The sequence below is a fragment of the Mustelus asterias genome, unplaced genomic scaffold (assembly GCF_964213995.1).
Source record: "Mustelus asterias unplaced genomic scaffold, sMusAst1.hap1.1 HAP1_SCAFFOLD_2142, whole genome shotgun sequence".
In the NCBI taxonomy this organism is placed as follows: Eukaryota; Metazoa; Chordata; class Chondrichthyes; order Carcharhiniformes; family Triakidae; genus Mustelus; species Mustelus asterias.
The window spans coordinates 40,289-63,830 of record NW_027592087.1 but is presented as its reverse complement, the minus strand read 5'-3'; the positions used below and the strand labels follow the sequence as shown (position 1 = coordinate 63,830).

At 58.4% G+C, this 23,542-nt stretch overlaps 1 protein-coding gene across 1 annotated transcript; it reads right to left on the bottom strand.

Annotated features, from left to right (window-relative positions):
• Window positions 1-231: 231 nt before the first annotated feature.
• On the bottom strand, window positions 232-23,542 carry LOC144489325 (uncharacterized; the record flags this gene model as incomplete). Its single annotated transcript, XM_078207222.1, has 9 exons — window positions 23,328-23,542; window positions 18,941-19,010; window positions 18,753-18,854; window positions 17,655-17,711; window positions 15,677-15,742; window positions 13,216-13,290; window positions 11,605-11,709; window positions 9,860-9,904; window positions 232-306 (listed from the first exon to the last, which is right to left on the bottom strand). Coding segments are annotated over exons 2-9 (595 nt in total), but the record flags the coding sequence as incomplete, so codon positions are not given.

Genomic DNA, 23,542 nt, shown 5'->3' with positions numbered 1-23,542 from the left:
CTAGAAGGACAAGGGCAGCAGATACCTGGGAACGCCCCCACCTGGAGGCTCCCCTCCGAGTCACTCACCATCCCGACTTGGAAATATACTTGTGGGGGTGGTGGGGGGGCAGCGGGGGGAGGGGGGGTGGCGGGGGGGGGGGTTCGCTGGCAGGACGTGAGGGTTTGATAGTTGAGACGTGTGGGACTGGAGGCAGTTGGAAAGAGGTCTCACAGAGAGAGGTTTACTCACAGAACAGGATCCCGATGCCCAGCACAAAGAGAATAAAGGCAAAAACCAGGCCCCAAATCCGCAGAGAATCATAATCTGTAACAGAATCATCCAAATATCACTGAGTTACCCCGAGACGGAGAGGCGGAGAGGGAGAGAGAGAGAGAGAGAGAGACAGAGAGGCGGAGAGGGAGAGAGAGAGAGAGAGAGAGACAGAGAGGCGGAGAGGGAGAGAGAGAGACAGAGAGGCGGAGAGAGAGAGAGAGATGGACAGAGAGGCGGAGAGGGAGAGAGAGACAGAAAGAGAGAGACAGAGAGAGAGACAGAGACAGAGAGAGAGAGAGAGACAGAGAGAGAGAGACAGAGAGGCGGAGAGAGAGAGAGAGAGAGACAGAGAGGCGGAGAGGGAGAGAGAGACAGAAAGAGAGAGACAGAGAGAGAGAGAGAGACAGCCAGACAGAGAGAGAGAGAGAGAGACAGAGAGAACAGAGAGGCGGAGAGAGAGAGGGAGAGACAGAGAGAGACAGAGAGAGAGACAGAGAGAGAGAGACAGAGAGAGAGAGTGTGGTGAACCATCGTTGGTTCACCACTGGGGTTGTTATTGTGTTACTGTTGGGCTAGGGTGTTGTTGTTATGGGGGTTGTACTATGTTGTTGGGATAGGGTGTTTACCTGTCCTAAGTGTTATCATGGCACACTCCAGTGGGGTCCCGCCTCCGGTGGCAGGGTATAAGACCCCCTGCTCCGGCAGGACCCCTTCAGTCTGAACGGGTGAATTTGTGTTAGTAGTTTCATTGTTAATGTATTAAAGCCTTCAGTACTAAAGCCTTGTTTCCGGGTGCTCATTGAGGTGCATCAATTTAATACATTAACTGAGAATATGGAGCAGATCCTAAAACTGGATCGTCTGACACTGGACCCACGTGCGGTCGGTGCAGCTAACACGTTCGAACATTGGTGGAAGTGCTTCGAGGACTACCTGGCAGCCTCGGTAGCTATCACTACAGACAGTGATAGACTCCAGGTCCTCCACGCAAGGGTAAGCGACACGATTTACCTAGCCATTCGTGCAGCTTCCACTTACCAGGGTGCCGTCGAGCTCCTAAAGAATAGGTACATTACGCCACCCAACGAGATTCACGCTCGTTATCTCCTCGCTACACGACGTCGGCAGTCGGGCGAGACCATAGAAGACTACGCCAATGAACTCCTGCAGCTTGCCAGGGCTTGTGACTGTAAGGACGTCTCCGCCGAGCAGTACATGCAAGACCTCGCCCGAGACGCGTTCGTAGCAGGGGTAGGGTCCTCGTATATCAGACTTAAATTACTAGAAAAGGGGAAACTCAACTTGACCCAGGCAATGGGGATGGCCGTGAGGTTGGAGGCGGCGTCGAAGAGCTTGGCGCTGTACCCCGAGGACCACGTGCAGTCAACGTGGTTGGAGCAAGCTCTGCTCCCTCCTCGCCCCGCGAACCCGCGCTCCCAGATCGATTCGACGACGGCGGCAGCTCCAGGGGGCCAGCGATGCTATTTTTGCGGTGGGGCTAAGCATCCACGGCAGCAGTGTCCGGCAAGAACGGCAATCTGCAGCCAGTGCGGTAAAAAAGGCCACTACGGCAAAGTCTGCAGGTCCAAACCTAAAAACGGCAGTGCAGCTTGTAACCCTCCAGAACGGAGACCATCTCCTTCGGCGCTGCAGTACCCACGAGGTCCGACCACGTGCGACCTCAGGACGGCGCCATCGTGGCAAACAGAGGAGGAGGAAGACCACCAGGAGTCGCTGCGCTTGGCGCCCTCGCCCATGTGCGATTCATGGGGGCGGCCATCATGGTCCACGACGACTAGGAGCGACCAGCAGGGGTCCTCAGCATCCACATCGGCAGCATGCAGTGACGCCCAGGGGCCAACGGTGGCGTCGATCTCCCTGGATCAGACCAGGCACTACAGACTGGAACATTCTATGATGGAGGTAAAGGTTAGTGGCAGAACTGTAAATTGTCTGTTTGACAGTGGAGCGCCGAAAGTTTCATACACCCTGAAACTGCTAAAAGGTGTGGACTCCGGGTTCTCCCTGCCAAGCAGACCATTTCCATGGCATCACAGTCCCGGTCTGTACCGATCCAAGGACGATGTATGGTAACTCTTGAGGTACAGGGCACAGTTTACGAGCAATTCAGGCTCCTTGTGTTACCTCACCTTTGCGCGCCAATTCTCCTCGGACTAAATTTTATGGTCCACATGAAGAGTGTGATCCTACAGTACGGTGGGCCACTCCCTTCACTGGCCGTAGGGAACCAGCCGCAGACTCCAAATTGCCCAAAACGCCCCGCGTGCAATCTATCCACCCTGAAGATCACGACACCATCCCTTTTTAAAAATCTGGTACCTGGCTGCAAGCCCATCGCTACTAAAAGTAGGCGTTACAGCGCTGAGGACCGGATCTTTATTAGATCTGAGGTTCAGCGGCTCCTCAAAGAAGGGATCATACAGGCCAGTGCTAGTCCGTGGAGAGCGCAGGTCGTGGTAGTCAAAAGCGGGAACAAACCTCGGATGGTCATCGACTATAGTCAGACCATTAATAGATACACGCAGCTGGATGCGTATCCTCTCCCGCGCATTTCTGATATGGTCAATCAGATTGCGCAGTACCGAGTGTTTTCTACCATAGACCTTAAGTCCGCCTACCATCAACTCCCCATCCGCCCAGAGGACCGACAATATACGGCCTTTGAGGCGGATGGTCGTCTATACCAATTCCTCAGGGTTCCATTTGGTGTCACCAATGGGGTCTCGGTCTTCCAGCGTGCTATGGACCGAATGGTGGACCAGAACGGGTTGCGGGCTACCTTCCCGTACCTGGATAACGTCACCATCTGCGGCCATGACCAGCAGGACCATGACACGAATCTCCAACACTTTCTGCGCACTGCATCTCGCCTGAATCTGACCTATAACAGGGAGAAGTGCGTATTCCGTACGCGTAGGTTAGCCATCCTCGGATACGTGGTGGAAAACGGGGTCATTGGCCCTGATCCAGACCGTATGCGACCACTCACTGAACTTCCCTTGCCCGCTAGCACGAAAGCACTCAGGAGATGCCTCGGGTTCTTTTCGTACTATGCACAGTGGGTCCCCAACTATGCGGACAAAGCTCATCCGCTCATTAAGTCCACGACCTTCCCACTTACGCCGGAGGCCCAATTGGCCTTCAAGGTTTTGAAAAGCGACATTTCGAAAGCCACGATGCACGCGGTGGATGAATCCATCCCCTTCCAGGTGGAGAGTGATGCATCTGATTTCGCCCTAGCCGCCACACTGAACCAGGCAGGCAGGTCCGTCGCGTTTTTTTCCCGCACCCTTCAAGGCCCCGAAATTCGGCACTCAGCGGTGGAGAAGGAGGCTCAGGCCATTGTGGAGGCAGTCAGACACTGGCGCCATTACCTGGCAGGTAAGCGGTTCACCCTGATCACGGATCAACGATCCGTGGCGTTTATGTTTAGTAACACGCAGAGGGGCAAGATCAAGAACGATAAGAACTTGCGGTGGAGAATTGAGCTCTCCACCTATAATTACGATATTATGTATCGTCCAGGGAAGCTCAATGAGCCCTCGGATGCCCTCTCGCGCGGAACATGCGCCATCATGCAGGAGGACCGCTTGAAGGCTCTCCACAATGATCTGTGTCATCCTGGAGTCACCAGACTCTACCACTTCATAAAAGCCCGCAACCTACCCTACTCGGTGGAGGAGGTCAGGTCAGTTACTAGAAGTTGTCGGATTTGCGCAGAATGCAAACCACACTTTTATCGACCAGACCGGGCACATTTGGTCAAGGCCACTCGCCCTTTTGAGAGGCTGAGTGTAGATTTTAAGGGCCCCCTTCCCTCAACGGATCGGAATGTCTATTTTCTTAACATAATAGACGAATTTTCCCGGTTTCCGTTTGTTTTCCCCTGTGCGGACACGTCAACCGCCACCGTCATCAAGGTTTTCAGTGAGCTTTTTACCCTGTTCGGGTACCCCTGCTACATTCATAGCGACAGGGGCTCGTCGTTCATGAGCAACGACTTGAGGCAATTCCTGCTCTCATTCGGGATTGCCTCTAGTAGAACCACGAGCTACAACCCTAGGGGTAACGGACAGGTGGAAAGGGAGAATGCTACAGTCTGGAAGGCTGTCCTACTGGCACTGAAATCCAAGGGCCTTCCAGTCTCCCGGTGGCAGGAGGTCCTTCCAAATGCGCTGCATTCTATCCGCTCCCTCCTGTGTACGGCAACCAATGCTACTCCCCACGAGAGGATGTTCTCATTCCCTCGGAAGTCGTCCTCGGTGACCTCATTGCCAGCCTGGTTGACGTACCCAGGACCCGTCCTTCTGCGGCGCCATGTGAGGGCTCGCAAGTCCGACCCCTTGGTCGAACCGGTCCAACTCCTCCACGCCAACCCTCAGTATGCCTATGTGGCATATCCTGACGGGCGAGAGGACACTGTCTCCATTAGAGACCTGGCGCCCGCAGGGGACGTAGCAACTCCTGTCGCTCCTATTCCCCCAGTCACAGATCCACTACTCCTCATTACTTCCCCAGACGTGGCGCGGTCAGCACCGGGACCAGTGCATAACACTTTTACTCCCATGTACAGCTTGCCTGAGACTCGGAGATCGGCGCCACCATCATCACCACCACCACCACCACCAAACGTTCCAGGATCCCCTGCACCATCGCCTCATCAGGGCCGGCCGGCCCGGGAGTCTTTGAGGGGACAGCCAGATGTTGCTTTGAGAGAGCCACCGCAAGCACCTGCTCCGGTTTCGCAACCGGTGTTGAGAAGATCGCAGCGTCGGTGTGGTCCTCCAGACCGTCTGGACTTGTGAATCCTGTTATTTTTTTTTGTCATTGTCTGTTTTCATCCACCCCGCCACCTTTGGTTCCTAAAGGAGGGGTGAATGTGGTGAACCATCGTTGGTTCACCACTGGGGTTGTTATTGTGTTACTGTTGGGCTAGGGTGTTGTTGTTATGGGGGTTGTACTATGTTGTTGGGTTAGGGTGTTTACCTGTCCTAAGTGTTATCATGGCACACTCCAGTGGGGTCCCGCCTCCGGTGGCAGGGTATAAGACCCCCTGCTCCGGCAGGACCCCTTCAGTCTGAACGGGTGAATTTGTGTTAGTAGTTTCATTGTTAATGTATTAAAGCCTTCAGTACTAAAGCCTTGTTTCCGGGTGCTCATTGAGGTGCATCAGAGAGACAGAGACAGAGAGCGAGACAGAGAGGGACAGAGAGAGAGAGACAGACAGACAGAGAGAGAGAGAGAGACTGAGAGAGAGAGAGAGACAGAGAGAGAGAGAGAGAGACAGACAGACAGACAGACAGAGAGAGAGAGAGACAGAGAGAGAGAGAGACACAGAGAGAGAGAGACAGAGAGAGAGAGAGACAGAGAGAGAGAGAGGGAGAGAGACAGAGAGAGAGACAGAGACAGAGAGAGAGACAGAGACAGAGAGAGAGAGACAGGGAGAGTGAGGGACAAAGTGCGGACTCTTTCAGCACTGACCCTCTGACAGTGCGGCACTCCCTCAGCACTGACCCTCTGACAGTGCGGCACTCCCTCAGCACTGACCCTCTGACAGTGCGGCACTCCCTCAGCACTGACCCTCTGACAGTGCGGCACTCCCTCAGTACTGACCCTCTGACAGTGTGGCACTCCCTCAGCACTGACCCTCTGACAGTGCGGCACTCCCTCAGTACTGACCCTCTGACAGTGCGGCAGTCCCTCAGTACTGACCCTCTGACAGTGCGGCAATCCCTCAGCACTGACCCTCTGACAGTGCGGCACTCCCTCAGCACTGACCCTCTGACAGTGCGGCACTCCCTCAGCACAGACCCTCTGACAGTGCGGCACTCCCTCAGCACTGACCCACTGACAGTGCGGCACTCCCTCAGCACAGACCTTCTGACAGTGCGGCACTCCCTCAGCACTGACCCTCTGACAGTGCGGCACTCCCTCAGTACTGACCCTCTGACAGTGCGGCACTCCCTCAGCACAGACCCTCTGACAGTGCGGCACTCCCTCAGCACTGACCCACTGACAGTGCGGCACTCACTCAGCACTGACCCTCTGACACTGCGGCAGTCCCTCAGCACTGACCCTCTGACAGTGCGGCCCTCCCTCAGCACTGACCCTCTGACAGTGCGGCACTCCCTCAGTACTGACCCTCTGACAGTGCGGCACTCCCTCAGCACTGACCCTCTGACAGTGCGGCACTCCCTCAGCACTGACCCTCTGACAGTGCGGCATTCCCTCAGTACTGACCCCCTGACAGTGCGGCACTCCCTCAGTACTGACCCTCTGACAGTGCGGCACTCCCTCAGTACTGACCCTCTGACAGTGCGGCACTCCCTCAGCACTGACCCTCTGACAGTGCGGCACTCCCTCAGCACTGACCCTCTGATAGTGCGGCACTCCCTCAGTACTGACCCTCTGACAGTGCGGCACTCCCTCAGTACTGACCCTCTGACAGTGCGGCACTCCCTCAGTACTGACCCTCTGACAGTGCGGCACTCCCTCAGCACTGACCCTCTGACAGTGCGGCACTCCCTCAGTACTGACCCTCTGACAGTGCGGCACTCCCTCAGCACTGACCCTCTGACAGTGCGGCACTCCCTCAGTACTGACCCTCTGACAGTGCGGCACTCCCTCAGCACTGACCCTCTGACAGTGCGGCACTCCCTCAGTACTGACCCTCTGACAGTGCGGCACTCCCTCAGCACTGACCCTCTGACAGTGCGGCACTCCCTCAGCACTGACCCTCTGACAGTGCGGCACTCCCTCAGTACTGACCCTCTGACAGTGCGGCACTCCCTCAGCACTGACCATCTGACAGTGCGGCACTCCCTCAGCACTGACCCTCTGACAGTGCGGCACTCCCTCAGTACTGACCCTCTGACAGTGCGGCACTCCCTCAGCACTGACCCTCTGACAGTGCGGCACTCCCTCAGCACTGACCCTCTGACAGTGCGGCACTCCCTCAGTACTGACCCTCTGACAGTGCGGCACTCCCCAGCACTGACCCTCTGACAGTGCGGCCCTCCCTCAGCACTGACCATCTGACAGTGCGGCACTCCCTCAGCACTGACCCTCTGACAGTGCGGCATTCCCTCAGCACTGACCCTCTGACAGTGCGGCACTCCCTCAGCACTGACCCTCTGACAGTGCGGCACTCCCTCAGCACTGACCCTCTGACAGTGCGGCACTCCCTCAGCACTGACCCTCTGACAGTGCGGCACTCCCTCAGCACTGACCCTCTGACAGTGCGGCACTCCCTCAGTACTGACCCTCTGACAGTGTGGCACTCCCTCAGCACTGACCCTCTGACAGTGCGGCACTCCCTCAGTACTGACCCTCTGACAGTGCGGCAGTCCCTCAGTACTGACCCTCTGACAGTGCGGCAATCCCTCAGCACTGACCCTCTGACAGTGCGGCACTCCCTCAGCACTGACCCTCTGACAGAGCGGCACTCCCTCAGCACAGACCCTCTGACAGTGCGGCACTCCCTCAGCACTGACCCACTGACAGTGCGGCACTCCCTCAGTACTGACCCTCTGACAGTGCGGCACTCCCTCAGTACTGACCCTCTGACAGTGCGGCACTCCCTCAGCACAGACCTTCTGACAGTGCGGCACTCCCTCAGCACTGACCCTCTGACAGTGCGGCACTCCCTCAGTACTGACCCTCTGACAGTGCGGCACTCCCTCAGCACAGACCCTCTGACAGTGCGGCACTCCCTCAGCACTGACCCACTGACAGTGCGGCACTCACTCAGCACTGACCCTCTGACACTGCGGCAGTCCCTCAGCACTGACCCTCTGACAGTGCGGCCCTCCCTCAGCACTGACCCTCTGACAGTGTGGCACTCCCTCAGTACTGACCCTCTGACAGTGCGGCACTCCCTCAGCACTGACCCTCTGACAGTGCGGCACTCCCTCAGCACTGACCCTCTGACAGTGCGGCATTCCCTCAGTACTGACCCCCTGACAGTGCGGCACTCCCTCAGTACTGACCCTCTGACAGTGCGGCACTCCCTCAGTACTGACCCTCTGACAGTGCGGCACTCCCTCAGCACTGACCCTCTGACAGTGCGGCACTCCCTCAGCACTGACCCTCTGACAGTGCGGCACTCCCTCAGTACTGACCCTCTGACAGTGCGGCACTCCCTCAGTACTGACCCTCTGACAGTGCGGCACTCCCTCAGTACTGACCCTCTGACAGTGCGGCACTCCCTCAGCACTGACCCTCTGACAGTGCGGCACTCCCTCAGCACTGACCCTCTGACAGTGCGGCACTCCCTCAGCACTGACCCTCTGACAGTGCGACACTCCCTCAGCACTGACCCTCTGACAGTGCGGCACTCCCTCAGTACTGACCCTCTGACAGTGCGGCACTCCCTCAGCACTGACCCTCTGACAGTGCGGCACTCCCTCAGCACTGACCCTCTGACAGTGCGACACTCCCTCAGCACTGACCCTCTGACAGTGCGGCACTCCCTCAGTACTGACCCTCTGACAGTGCGGCACTCCCTCAGTACTGACCCTCTGACAGTGCGGCACTCCCTCAGCACTGACCCTCTGACAGTGCGGCACTCCCTCAGCACTGACCCTCTGACAGTGCGGCACTCCCTCAGTACTGACCCTCTGACAGTGCGGCACTCCCTCAGTACTGACCCTCTGACAGTGCGACACTCCCTCAGCACTGACCCTCTGACAGTGCGGCACTCCCTCAGTACTGACCCTCTGACAGTGCGGCACTCCCTCAGTACTGACCCTCTGACAGTGCGGCACTCCCTCAGTACTGACCCTCTGACAGTGCGGCACTCCCTCAGCACTGACCCTCTGACAGTGCGGCACTCCCTCAGCACTGACCCTCTGACAGTGCGGCACTCCCTCAGTACTGACCCTCTGACAGTGCGGCACTCCCTTAGCACTGACCCTCTGACAGTGCGGCACTCCCTCAGCACTGACCCTCTGACAGTGCGGCACTCCCTCAGCACTGACCCTCTGACAGTGCGGCACTCCCTCAGCACTGACCCTCTGACAGTGCGGCCCTCCCTCAGCACTGACCATCTGACAGTGCGGCCCTCCCTCAGTACTGACCCTCTGACAGTGCGGCACTCCCTCAGCACTGACCCTCTGACAGTGCGGCACTCCCTCAGTACTGACCCTCTGACAGTGCGGCACTCCCTCCGCACTGACCCTCTGACAGTGCGGCACTCCCTCAGCACTGACCCTCTGACAGTGCGGCACTCCCTCAGCACTGACCCTCTGACAGTGCGGCACTCCCTCAGCACTGACCCTCTGACAGTGCGGCACTCCCTCAGTACTGACCCTCTGACAGTGCGGCACTCCCTCAGTACTGACCCTCTGACAGTGCGGCACTCCCTCAGCACTGACCCTCTGACAGTGCGGCACTCCCTCAGTACTGACCCTCTGACAGTGCGGCACTCCCTCAGTACTGACCCTCTGACAGTGCGGCACTCCCTCAGCACTGACCCTCTGACAGTGCGGCACTCCCTCAGTACTGACCCTCTGACAGTGCAGCACTCCCTCAGTACTGACCCTCTGACAGTGCGGCACTCCCTCAGCAGTGAAAGTTTACATACCATATTCAAATCTTGCTGCGTTTTCTGGTCCTGGGTACTTTATTCCTGTCCAAACAGACAAAAAATTGAATTAAATTTTGAAGAAAGCCTCCGTCCTTTGTGTGAGGAATTGTTTCTGGGATTTTTTCGAATCCTTCCAGTCCAGGAGGAGGCCAATCGGCCCATCGAGCCTGTACTGACCACTGTCCCATGCAGGCATCATCCCCACAACCCCAGGCCTTTAACCGCCTCTAAGGGGCAATTTAGCACGGCCAATCCACCTAACCTGCACATCTTTGGACTGTAGGAGGAAACCCATGCAGACACGGGGAGAATGTGCAGACTCCACACAGACAGTGACCCGAGCCGGGAATCGAACCCGGGTCCCTGGCGCTGTGAGGCAGCAGCGCTAACCACTGTGTCACCGTGCCCCCGGGAATCGAACCCGGGTCCCTGGCGCTGTGAGGCAGCAGCGCTAATCACTGTGTCACCGTGCCCCCAGGAATGGAACCCGGGTCCCTGGCGCTGTGAGGCAGCAGCACTAACCACTGTGTCACCGTGCCCCCGGGAATCGAACCCGGGTCCCTGGCGCTGTGAGGCAGCAGCACTAACCACTGTGTCACCGTGCCCCCGGGAATCGAACCCGGGTTCCTGGCGCTGTGAGGGAGCAGTGTGAACCATCGTGTCACCCAATATAATATGACTCCCTTTTCTCGACCATCATTCGACCTTGAATATTTTTTGATTGAATTCTGCCATGCTTGGATTTGAACTCGGGTCCCCAGTGCATTACCCTGGGATCCAGTGATAATCCCACTGAGGCACAGCTTCCCCTGTTTTCCCACATCTGCCTGTCAATGTCTTGTGTCCCAATTTAATTCTGCCCCACTGCACGAGTGGGAATGACTTTCCCAGGAACAGGAGGAGGCCATTCAGCACCTCGAGCCTGTTACACAGGAACAGGAGGAGGCCCCATTCAGCCCCTCGAGCCTGTTACACAGGAACAGGAGGAGGCCATTCAGCCCCTCGAGCCTGTTACACAGGAACAGGAGGAGGCCATTCAGCCCCTCGAGCCTGTTACACAGGAACAGGAGGAGGCCATTCAGCCCCTCGAGCCTGTTACACAGGAACAGGAGGAGGCCATTCAGCCCCTCGAGCCTGTTACACAGGAACAGGAGGAGGCCCCATTCAGCCCCTCCAGCCTGTTACACAGGAACAGGAGGAGGCCATTCAGCCCCTCGAGCCTGTTACACAGGAACAGGAGGAGGCCATTCAGCCCCTCGAGCCTGTTACACAGGAACAGGAGGAGGCCATTCAGCCCCTCGAGCCTGTTACACAGGAACAGGAGGAGGCCCCATTCAGCCCCTCGAGCCTGTTACACAGGAACAGGAGGAGGCCATTCAGCCCCTCGAGCCTGTTACACAGGAACAGGAGGAGGCCCCATTCAGCCCTGATGGTCGAGGTGGTGGCTTTGGAAGGTGCTGCCTCAGGAGCCTTGGTGAGCTAATGCAGTGCATCTTGTAGATGGTACACACGGCTGTCCAAAACATTCCTCCGTGTCATCGCATTGGCCTGATCTCCATCTCGACCCCCGTTAACCATATTTGGCCCTTTGACCCTTGACCCCTGACACCCACACACCAATGGAAATCCCTCAAGGTGTGTGGGAAGTTTTCAGAGTGCGTTCACAACCCCTTCCGACGCGACACCTCGCTGAGGATTGCGATGAGAATAATATCGGAGACCCGGACCCCAATCTCTCCCACCTGGATCTCTCTCCTTCCCTGCATTGCGGTGAAAATCTTCCTCCTTCACTGTTGTCATGCCGATTGGTCTCCAGGTCCTCTGAGTGTCATCGTCACTGGTCACTGCTGGAAGGAGAGACACCATGTTGGTTCCTGCTCTCCACGGAAACATGTTCCAATTCCCCCCTCACACATATCAATGACCCAACGGTCACTAATCCCCACTTCCCCAATATTCCCTCACACATCCCAGGATCAACCCTCCTCCCTCGCTTGGTCAACTCCAAACCTGATCATTCCAAACTCCTGTCACCTCTGAAAATCTATCTGTGTAACCTCCTCCAGCCCCGACACCCCTCCCTAGCGCTGTAACCTCCTCCAGCCCCGACACCCCTCCCTATCGCTGTAACCTCCTCCAGCCCCTACACCCCCTCCCTATCTCTGTAACCTCCTCCAGCCCCTACACCCCTCCCTAGCGCTGTAACCTCCTCCAGCCCCGACACCCCTCCCTAGCGCTGTAACCTCCTCCAGCCCCGACACCCCTCCCTAGCGCTGTAACCTCCTCCAGCCCCGACACCCCTCCCTAGCGCTGTAACCTCCTCCAGCCCCCTACACCCCCTCCCTATCTCTGTAACCTCCTCCAGCCCCTACACCCCCTCCCTATCTCTGTAACCTCCTCCAGCCCCGACACCCCTCGCTATCGCTGTAACGTCCTCCAGCCCCGACACCCCTCCCTAGCGCTGTAACCTCCTCCAGACCCTACACCCCTCCCTATCTCTGTAACGTCCTCCAGCCCCGACACCCCTCCCTATCTCTGTAACCTCCTCCAGCCCCTACACCCCTCCCTATCTCTGTAACCTTCTCCAGCCCCGACACCCCTCCCTATCTCTGTAACCTCCTCCAGCCCCGACACCCCTCCCTATCTCTGTAACCTCCTCCAGCCCCTACACGCCTCCCTATCTCTGTAACCTCCTCCAGCCCCTACACCCCTCCCTATCTCTGTAACCTCCTCCAGCCCCTACACCCCTCCCTATCTCTGTAACCTCCTTCAGCCCCTACGACCCTCCCTATCTCTGTAACCTCCTCCAGCCCCTACACCCCTCCCTATCTCTGTAACCTCCTCCAGCCCCTGCACCCCTCCCTATCTCTGTAACCTCCTCCAGCCCCTACACCCCTCCCTATCTCTGTAACCTCCTCCAGCCCCTACGACCCTCCCTATCTCTGTAACCTCCTCCAGCCCCTACACCCCTCCCTATGTCTGTAACCTCCTCCAGCCCCTACACCCCTCCCTATCTCTGTAACCTCCTCCAGCCCCTACGACCCTCCCTATCTCTGTAACCTCCTCCAGCCCCTACACCCCTCCCTATCTCTGTAACCTCCTCCAGCCCCTACACCCCTCCCTATCTCTGTAACCTCCTCCAGCCCCTACACCCCTCCCTATCTCTGTAACCTCCTCCAGCCCCTACGACCCTCCAATATCTCCGTGCTCCCCCAATTCCGGCCTCTTGAGCATTCCCCGATTCCCATCGCTCCGCCATTGGCGGCCGTGCCTTCAGCTGCCCGGGGGGCCCTGAGCTCTGGAATTGTCACCAAAAGTGATGCTCAGCCTTGGAAAGGGATGGTTTCTGTTACCTTGCTGGGTTGTGCTCGCCTCAGTGTCACTGACAATCGCTGTGGGTGTTGGTGAGCTCGCGTTACCTGGGAAAACTAAAATAGAAATTTTAATCATTTCATGATCATCACTCATTGCAGTTAATCATCTCAGCCCCAGGACATCTCTGCAGGAGTCCCTCAGGGGAGTGTCCAAGGCCCAACAATCTTCAGCTGCTTCATCAATGACCTTCCCTCCATCATAAGGTCAGAAGTGGGGATGTTCGCTGATTATTGCACAATGTTCAGCACCATTCACCACTCCTCAGATACTGAAGCAGTCCATGTTCAAACGCAGCAAGATCTGGACAATATCCAGGCTCGGGCTGACAAGTGGCAAATAACAATCTCGCCTCACACATGCCAGGCAATGACCATCACCAATAAGAGACACTCTAACCACCGCCCCTTAACATTCAATAGTGTTACCGTCACTGAATCCCCCACTGTCAACATCCTGGGGGTTACCATCACTGAATCCCCCACTGTCAACATCCTGGGGGTTACCATCACTGAAACCCCCACTATCAACATCCTGGGGGTTCCCATCACTGAATCCCCCACTGTCAACATCCTGGGGGTTCCCATCACTGAATCCCCCCACTATCAACATCCTGGGGGTCCCCATCACTGAATCCCCCACTATCAACATCCTGGGGGCTCCCATCACTGAATCCCCCACTATCAACATCCTGGGGGTTACCATCACTGAATCCCCCACTATCAACATCCTGGGGGTTACCATCACTGAATCCCCCACTATCAACATCCTGGGGGTCACCATCACTGAATCCCCCACTATCAACATCCTGGGGGTTACCATCACTGAATCCCCCACTATCAACATCCTGGGAGTTCCCATCACTGAATCCCCCACTATCAACATCCTGGGGGTTCCCATCACTGAATCCCCCCCACTATCAACATCCTGGGGGTTACCATCACTGAATCCCCCCCACTATCAACATCCTGGGGGTTCCCATCACTGAATCCCCCCCACTATCAACATCCTGGGGGTTCCCATCACTGAAACCCCCACTATCAACATCCTGGGGGTTCCCATCACTGAATCCACCCCACTATCAACATCCTGGGGGTTCCCATCACTGAATCCACCCCACTATCAACATCCTGGGGGTTACCATCACTGAATCCCCCCCACTATCAACATCCTGGGGGTTACCATCACTGAATCCCCCCCACTATCAACATCCTGGGGGTTACCATCACTGAATCCCCCCCACTATCAACATCCTGGGGGTTCCCATCACTGAATCCCCCACTATCAACATCCTGGGGGTCACCATCACTGAATCCCCCCCACTATCAACATCCTGGGGGTTACCATCACTGAATCCCCCACTATCAACATCCTGGGGGTTCCCATCACTGAATCCCCCACTATCAACATCCTGGGGGTTACCATCACTGAAACCCCCACTATCAACATCCTGGGGGTTCCCATCACTGAAACCCCCACTATCAACATCCTGGGGGTTCCCATCACTGAATCCCCCACTATCAACATCCTGGGGGTTACCATCACTGAATCCCCCACTATCAACATCCTGGGGGTTCCCATCACTGAATCCCCCACTATCAACATCCTGGGGGTCACCATCACTGAATCCCCCCCACTGTCAACACCCTGGGGGTCACCATCACTGAATCCCCCCCACTATCAACATCCTGGGGGTTACCATCACTGAATCCCCCACTATCAACATCCTGGGGGTTCCCATCACTGAATCCCCCACTGTCAACACCCTGGGGGTTCCCATTGACCAGAAACTGAGCTGGACCCAGCCGTATAAATACTGTGGCTCCCAGAGCAGGTCAGAGGCTGGGAATCCTGCGGAGAGTAACTCACCGCCTGACTCCCCAAAGCCTGTCCACCATCTACAAGGCACAAGTCAGGAGTGTGATGGAACACTCCCCACTCGCCTGGATGGGTGCGGCTCCAACAACACTCGAGAAGCTCAACACCATCCAGGACAAAGCAGCCCCGCTCGATCGACACGCTAACCGCAAATATTCACTCCCTCCACCCCCGACGCACAGTGACAGCCGTGTGTACCGTCTACAAGATGCACTGCAGCGACTCACCAAGGCTCCTTAGGCAGCACCTTCCAAACCCACCACCTCTACCATCTAGAAGGACAAGGGCAGCAGATACCTGGGAACACCCCCACCTGGAGGCTCCCCTCCGAGTCACTCACCATCCCGACTTGGAAATATATCGGCCGTTCCTTCACTGTCGCTGGGGTCAAAATCCTGGAACTCCCTCCCAAACAGCACAGTGGGTGTACCTACACCACACGGGGACTGCAGCGGGTTCAAGATGGCGGCTCACCCACCCCCTTCCCAAGGGGCAGTTAGGGATGGGGGGGTAAATACTGGGCCAGCAAGAGAGAGACAGCCAATGAAATAATGAACATTTTACCTGTCTCGTTAGATGTGTCCCAGACGGGAATCGAACTTGTTCCGTTTGATAGACTGATCTCATCCTCTGTTAGAATGTAAATATAACATCACTAACCAATTATAACCTCTCCCGACAATTCACCCGTCACCGTGTGGGGGAATCACAGACCCCCGTCCCGTCCCCGTGTGGGGGAATCACAGACCCCCGTCCCATCCCCGTGTGGGGGAATCACAGACCGCCCCGTCCCGTCACCGTGTGGAGGAATCACAGACCCCCGTCCCGTCACCGTGTGGGGGAATCACAGACCCCCCCGTCCCGTCCCCGTGTGGGGGAATCACAGACCCCCCCGTCCCATCACCGTGTGGGGGTATCACAGACCCCCCCGTCCCATCACCGTGTGGGGGAATCACAGAACCCCCCCGTCCCGTCACCGTGTGGGGGAATCACAGACCCCCCCCGTCCCATCACCGTGTGGGGGAATCACAGACCCCGTCCCGTCACCGTGTGGGGGAATCACAGACCCCCCCCGTCCCGTCACCGTGTGGGGGAATCACAGACCCCCCCGTCCCGTCACCGTGTGGGGGAATCACAGACCCCCGTCCCATCACCGTGTGGGGGAATCACAGACCCCCGTCCCATCACCGTGTGGGGGAATCACAGACCCCCGTCCCGTCTCCGTGTGGGGGAATCACAGACCCCCGTCCCGTCTCCGTGTGGGGGAATCACAGACTCCCGTCCCGTCACCGTGTGGGGGAACCACAGACCCCCCCCGTCCCATCACCGTGTGGGGGAATCACAGACCCCCCCGTCCCGTCACCGTGTGGGGGAATCACAGACCCCCCCGTCCCATCACCGTGTGGGGGAATCACAGACCCCCGTCCCATCACCGTGTGGGGGAATCACAGACCCCCCCGTCCCGTCACCGTGTGGGGGAATCACAGACCCCCCCGTCCCATCACCGTGTGGGGGAATCACAGATCCCCCCGTCCCGTCACCGTGTGGGGGAATCACAGACCCCCGTCCCGTCTCCGTGTGGGGGAATCACAGACCCCCGTCCCGTCACCGTGTGGGGGAATCATAGACCCCCCCGTCCCATCACCGTGTGGGGGAATCACAGACCCCCGTCCCGTCTCCGTGTGGGGGAATCACAGACTCCCGTCCCGTCACCGTGTGGGGGAACCACAGACCCCCCCCGTCCCATCACCGTGTGGGGGAATCACAGACCCCCGTCCCATCCCCGTGTGGGGGAATCACAGACCCCCGTCCCATCACCGTGTGGGGGAATCACAGACCCCCCCGTCCCGTCACCGTGTGGGGGAATCACAGACCCCCCCGTCCCATCACCGTGTGGGGGAATCACAGACCCCCGTCCCCGTGTGGGGGAATCACAGACCCCCGTCCCGTCACCGTGTGGGGGAATCACAGACCCCCGTCCCGTCACCGTGTGGGGGAATCACAGACCCCCGTCCCATCACCGTGTGGGGGAATCACAGACCCCCGTCCCGTCACCGTGTGGGGGAATCACAGACCCCCGCCCCGTCCCCGTGTGGGGGAATCACAGGCCCCCCCGTCCCGTCACCATGTGGGGGAATCACAGACCCCCCCGTCCCGTCACCGTGTGGGGGAATCACAGACCCCCGCCCCGTCCCCGTGTGGGGGAATCACAGGCCCCCCCGTCCCGTCACCATGTGGGGGAATCACAGACCCCCCCCGTCCCGTCACCGTGTAGGGGAATCACAGACCCCCCCGTCCCGTCACCGTGTGGGGGAATCACAGACCCCCCCCGTCCCCGTGTGGGGGAATCACAGACCCCCCCGTCCCGTCACCGTGTGGGGGAATCACAGACCCCCCCGTCCCGTCACCGTGTGGGGGAATCACAGACCCCCCCGTCCCGTCACCGTGTGGGGGAATCACAGACCCCCCCCGTCCCCGTGTGGGGGAATCACAGACACAGACGGGGTCCTGTGTTATAGGATGGGGTAAATGGGGACGATACCTGTCCAAGGGTGTGGGGTTTGTGTCGAATTATCGATCTCCGTTCCAGCCAGGAAATCTGAGGGGCAAAAATGGGAGATGATACATCAGGGAATTCCGATCCAATGAGGAGAGAAGGGGGAGTGAGGGAGGAATGAGGGAGGAGTGAGGGAGGAGTGAGGGAGGAGTGAGGGAGGAGTGAGGTGAGGAGGAGGTGAGGAATGAGGGAGGAGGAGGTGAGGAGGAGGTGAGGAATGAGGGAGGAGGAGGTGAGGAGGAGGTGAGGAATGAGGGAGGAGTGAGGGAGGAGTGAGGGAGGAGTGAGGGAGGAGTGAGGGAGGAGTGAGGGAGGAGTGAGGGAGGAGTGAGGTGAGGAATGAGGGAGGAGGAGGTGAGGAGGAGGTGAGGAGTGAGGGAGGAGTGAGGGAGGAGTGAGGTGAGGAATGAGGGAGGGGTGAGGCAGTAGTGAGGGAGGAGTGAGGGAGGAGGAGGTGAGGAATGAGGGAGGAGGAGGTGAGGAGGAGGTGAGGAATGAGGGAGGAGGAGGTGAGGAGGAGGTGAGGAATGAGGGAGGAGGAGGTGAGGAGGAGGTGAGGAATGAGGGAGGAGTGAGGGAGGAGTGAGGGAGGAGTGAGGGAGAAGTGAGGGAGGAGGAGGGAGGAATGAGGGAGGAGGAGGTGAGGAATGAGGGAGGAGTGAGGGAGGAGTGAGGTGAGGAATGGAGGTGAGGAATGAGGTGAGGAATGAGGGAGGAGGAGGTGAGGAGGAGGTGAGGAATGAGGGAGGAGTGAGGGAGGAGTGAGGGAGGAGTGAGGGAGGAATGAGGGAGGAGTGAGGGAGGAGTGAGGAGGAGTGAGGGAGGAGTGAGGGAGGAGTGAGGGAGGAATGAGGGAGGGAGTGAGGGAGGAGTGAGGGAGGAGTGAGGGAGGAGTGAGGTGAGGAATGAGGGAGGAGGGGGTGAGGAGGAGGTGAGGAATGAGGGAGGAGTGAGGGAGGAGTGAGGGAGGAGTGAGGTGAGGAGGAGGTGAGGGGAATGAGGGAGGAGTGAGGGAGGAGTGAGGGAGGAGTGAGGTGAGGAGGAGGTGAGGGGAATGAGGACGGTGAGGGAGGGATTTCTCACCTGTAGAATTCCAGCTTTCGGTGAGGTTGTGCGTGGGGGGATTGAGGGTCCCGGTCCCTCCATCGGGGGTCTCCCAGGCCGATGTCTGGTTGTCCTCGGCTCCTGCAGTCCAAGCATTATCCGGATTAACACACGGCATTCCCTGCGGAACATCCCGCGACACCGAACCGGAGAAGTCTCACACTTACCCACGCCCAGGAGAAGGCAGCACAGATCCCAGGTCACAACCGCCAAGCGCACGCCCTCCGACCTCAGCATCTGCAAGGGGCAAGACCAACACGTCAGCCAATCCGACCGGGACCCGTACCCCAACATTCAACCGACCAATCAGCACAGGCTCCAAACACCATTGGTTGGGTTTTGATCGGGTGGGAAGGGGGGACGGGAAAGGGCAGGCAAGTGGACATGAGGAAACTCCGATCCGCCCAGACCCTATTGAACAGCAGAGCGGGATCGAGGGGCTGAATGGCCTCCTCTTCGCTTGAACCGTCTTCCAAAATCAATCTCACAAGACCTCGCGTTCGCCAGAAACATCCCTTAATCTTATTGGATGATTCAGTGATGACTCTCACTGGGGTACGGGTCCCACACACACTGACTCTCACTGGGGTACGGGTCCCACACACACTGACTCTCACTGGGGTACGGGTCCCACACACACTGACTCTCACTGGGGTACGGGTCCCACACACACTGACTCTCACTGCGGTACGGGTCCCACACACACTGACTCTCACTGGGGTACGGGTCCCCCACACACTGACTCTCACTGGGGTACGGGTTCCACACACACTGACTCTCACTGGGGTACGGGTCTCACACACACTGACTCTCACTGGGGTACGGGTTCCACACACACTGACTCTCACTGGGGTACGGGTCCCACACACACTGACTCTCACTGGGGTACGGGTCCAACACACACTGACTCTCACTGGGGTACGGGTTCGACACACACTGACTCTCACTGGGGTACGGGTCCCACACACACTGACTCTCACTGGGGTACGGGTCCCACACACACTGACTCTCACTGGGGTACGGGTCCCACACACACTGACTCTCACTGGGGTACGGGTTCCACACACACTGACTCTCACTGGGGTACAGGTTCCACACACACTGACTCTCACTGGGGTAAGGGTCCCACACACACTGACTCTCACTGGGGTACGGGTCCCACACACACTGGCTCTCACTGGGGTACGGGTTCCACACACACTGACTCTCACTGGGGTACGGGTCCCACACACACTGACTCTCACTGGGGTACGGGTCCCACACACACTGACTCTCACTGGGGTACGGGTCCAACACACACTGACTCTCACTGGGGTACGGGTTCCACACACACTGACTCTCACTGGGGTACGGGTCCCACACACACTGACTCTCACTGGGGTACGGGTCCCACACACACTGACTCTCACTGGGGTACGGGTCCCACACACACTGACTCTCACTGGGGTACGGGTTCCACACACACTGACTCTCACTGGGGTACAGGTTCCACACACACTGACTCTCACTGGGGTACGGGTCCCACACACACTGACTCTCACTGGGGTACGGGTCCCACACACACTGACTCTCACTGGGGTACGGGACCCACACACACTGACTCTCACTGGGGTACAGGTTCCACACACACTGACTCTCACTGGGGTACGGGTTCCACACACATTGACTCTCACTGGGGTACGGGTCCCACACACACTGACTCTCACTGGGGTACGGGTCCCACACACACTGACTCTCACTGGGGTACGGGTTCCACACACACTAACTCTCACTGGGGTACGGGTCCCACACACACTGACTCTCACTGGGGTACGGGTCCCACACACACTGACTCTCACTGGGGTACGGGTTCCACACACACTGACTCTCACTGGGGTACGGGTCCCACACACACTGACTCTCACTGGGGTACGGGTTCCACACACACTGACTCTCACTGGGGTACAGGTTCCACACACACTGACTCTCACTGGGGTACGGGTCCCACACACACTGACTCTCACTGGGGTACGGGTTCCACACACATTGACTCTCACTGGGGTACGGGTTCCACACACACTGACTCTCACTGGGGTACGGGTTCCACACACACTGACTCTCACTGGGGTACGGGTCCCACACACACTGACTCTCACTGGGGTACGGGTCCCACACACACTGACTCTCACTGGGGTACGGGTCCCACACACACTGACTCTCACTGGGGTACGGGTTCCACACACACAGACTCTCACTGGGGTACGGGTTCCACACACACTGACTCTCACTGGGGTACGGGTCCCACACACACTGACTCTCACTGGGGTACGGGTCCAACACACACTGACTCTCACTGGGGTACGGGTTCGACACACACTGACTCTCACTGGGGTACGGGTCCCACACACACTGACTCTCACTGGGGTACGGGTCCCACACACACTGACTCTCACTGGGGTACGGGTCCCACACACACTGACTCTCACTGGGGTACGGGTTCCACACACACTGACTCTCACTGGGGTACAGGTTCCACACACACTGACTCTCACTGGGGTAAGGGTCCCACACACACTGACTCTCACTGGGGTACGGGTCCCACACACACTGGCTCTCACTGGGGTACGGGTTCCACACACACTGACTCTCACTGGGGTATGGGTCCCACACACACTGACTCTCACTGGGGTACGGGTCCCACACACACTGACTCTCACTGGGGTACGGGTCCAACACACACTGACTCTCACTGGGGTACGGGTTCCACACACACTGACTCTCACTGGGGTACGGGTCCCACACACACTGACTCTCACTGGGGTACGGGTCCCACACACACTGACTCTCACTGGGGTACGGGTCCCACACACACTGACTCTCACTGGGGTACGGGTTCCACACACACTGACTCTCACTGGGGTACAGGTTCCACACACACTGACTCTCACTGGGGTACGGGTCCCACACACACTGACTCTCACTGGGGTACGGGTCCCACACACACTGACTCTCACTGGGGTACGGGTCCCACACACACTGACTCTCACTGGGGTACGGGTTCCACACACACTGACTCTCACTGGGGTACGGGTCCCACACACACTGACTCTCACTGGGGTACGGGTCCCACACACACTGACTCTCACTGGGGTACGGGTTCCACACACACTGACTCTCACTGGGGTACGGGTCCCACACACACTGACTCTCACTGGGGTACGGGTCCCACACACACTGACTCTCACTGGGGTACAGGTTCCACACACACTGACTCTCACTGGGGTACGGGTCCCACACACACTGACTCTCACTGGGGTACGGGTTCCACACACACTGACTCTCACTGGGGTACGGGTTCCACACACACTGACTCTCACTGGGGTACGGGTCCCACACACACTGACTCTCACTGGGGTACGGGTCCCACACACACTGACTCTCACTGGGGTACGGGTCCCACACACACTGACTCTCACTGGGGTACGGGTTCCACACACATTGTCTGATATGTGTTTGCCCTGGGACTGCAGTGATGATGGTGGTGTGTGTGTAATTCCACCTGGAGATGTCCCTCTCCCTGGTTAGGAAGTTTTGTTGAGAGTTTTATGTTTTATTCTGTACAACTTTGCACCCAGAGATCTGGAGCAGCACGGTGACACAGTGGTTAGCGCTGCTGCCTCACAGCGCCAGGGACCCGGGTTCCATTCCCGGGGGCACGGTGACACAGTGGTTAGCGCTGCTGCCTCACAGCGCCAGGGACCCGGGTTCGATTCCCGGGGGCACGGTGACACAGTGGTTAGCGCTGCTGCCTCACAGCGCCAGGGACCCGGGTTCGATTCCCGGGGGCACGGTGACACAGTGGTTAGCACTGCTGCCTCACAGCGCCAGGGACCCGGGTTCGATTCCCGGGGGCACGGTGACACAGTGCTCAGCACTGCTGCCTCACAGCGCCAGGGACCCGGGTTCGATTCCCGGGGGCACGGTGACACAGTGGTGAGCACTGCTGCCTCACAGCGCCAGGGCCCCGGGTTCGATTCCCGGGGGCACGGTGGCACAGTGGTTAGCGCTGCTGCCTCACAGCGCCAGGGACCCGGGTTCGATTCCCGGGGGCACGGTGACACAGTGGTTAGCGCTGCTGCCTCACAGACAGTGACCCAAGCCGGGAATCGAACCCGGGTCCCTGGCGCTGTGAGGCAGCAGCGCTAACCACTGTGTCACCGTGCCCCCGGGAATCGAACCCGGGTCCCTGGCGCTGTGAGGCAGCAGCGTTAACCACTGTGTCACCGTGCCCCCGGGAATCGAACCCGGGTCCCTGGCGCTGTGACGCAGCAGTGCTAACCACTGTGTCACCGTGCCCCCGGGAATCGAACCCGGGGCCCTGGCGCTGTGAGGCAGCAATGCTAACCACTGTGTCACCGTGCCCCCGGGAATCGAACCCGGGTCCCTGGCGCTGTGAGGCAGCAGCGCTAACCACTGTGTCACCGTGCCCCCGGGAATCGAACCCGGGTCCCTGGCGCTGTGAGGCAGCAGCGCTAACCACTGTGCCACCGTGCCACCCAGTGTTGCAATACAAACCTCGCGCTGCAGATCTGATGCGGAACTGATTCCGATGAAGGAAAGATCTCCACAACCAAGCTCACCTCAGTGGCGCTCCGTCGACCCACGGAATCTCCGCTGAATTGTCGGTAATTTCAGCCTCGGCACGGCCGTGGGGGTTGGGAAGAGAGCGGCGGATGGGGTTAAAGGCTGCTCTGTGCAGTCTCACTCTCTCTCACTGCCGCGCTGTCTCT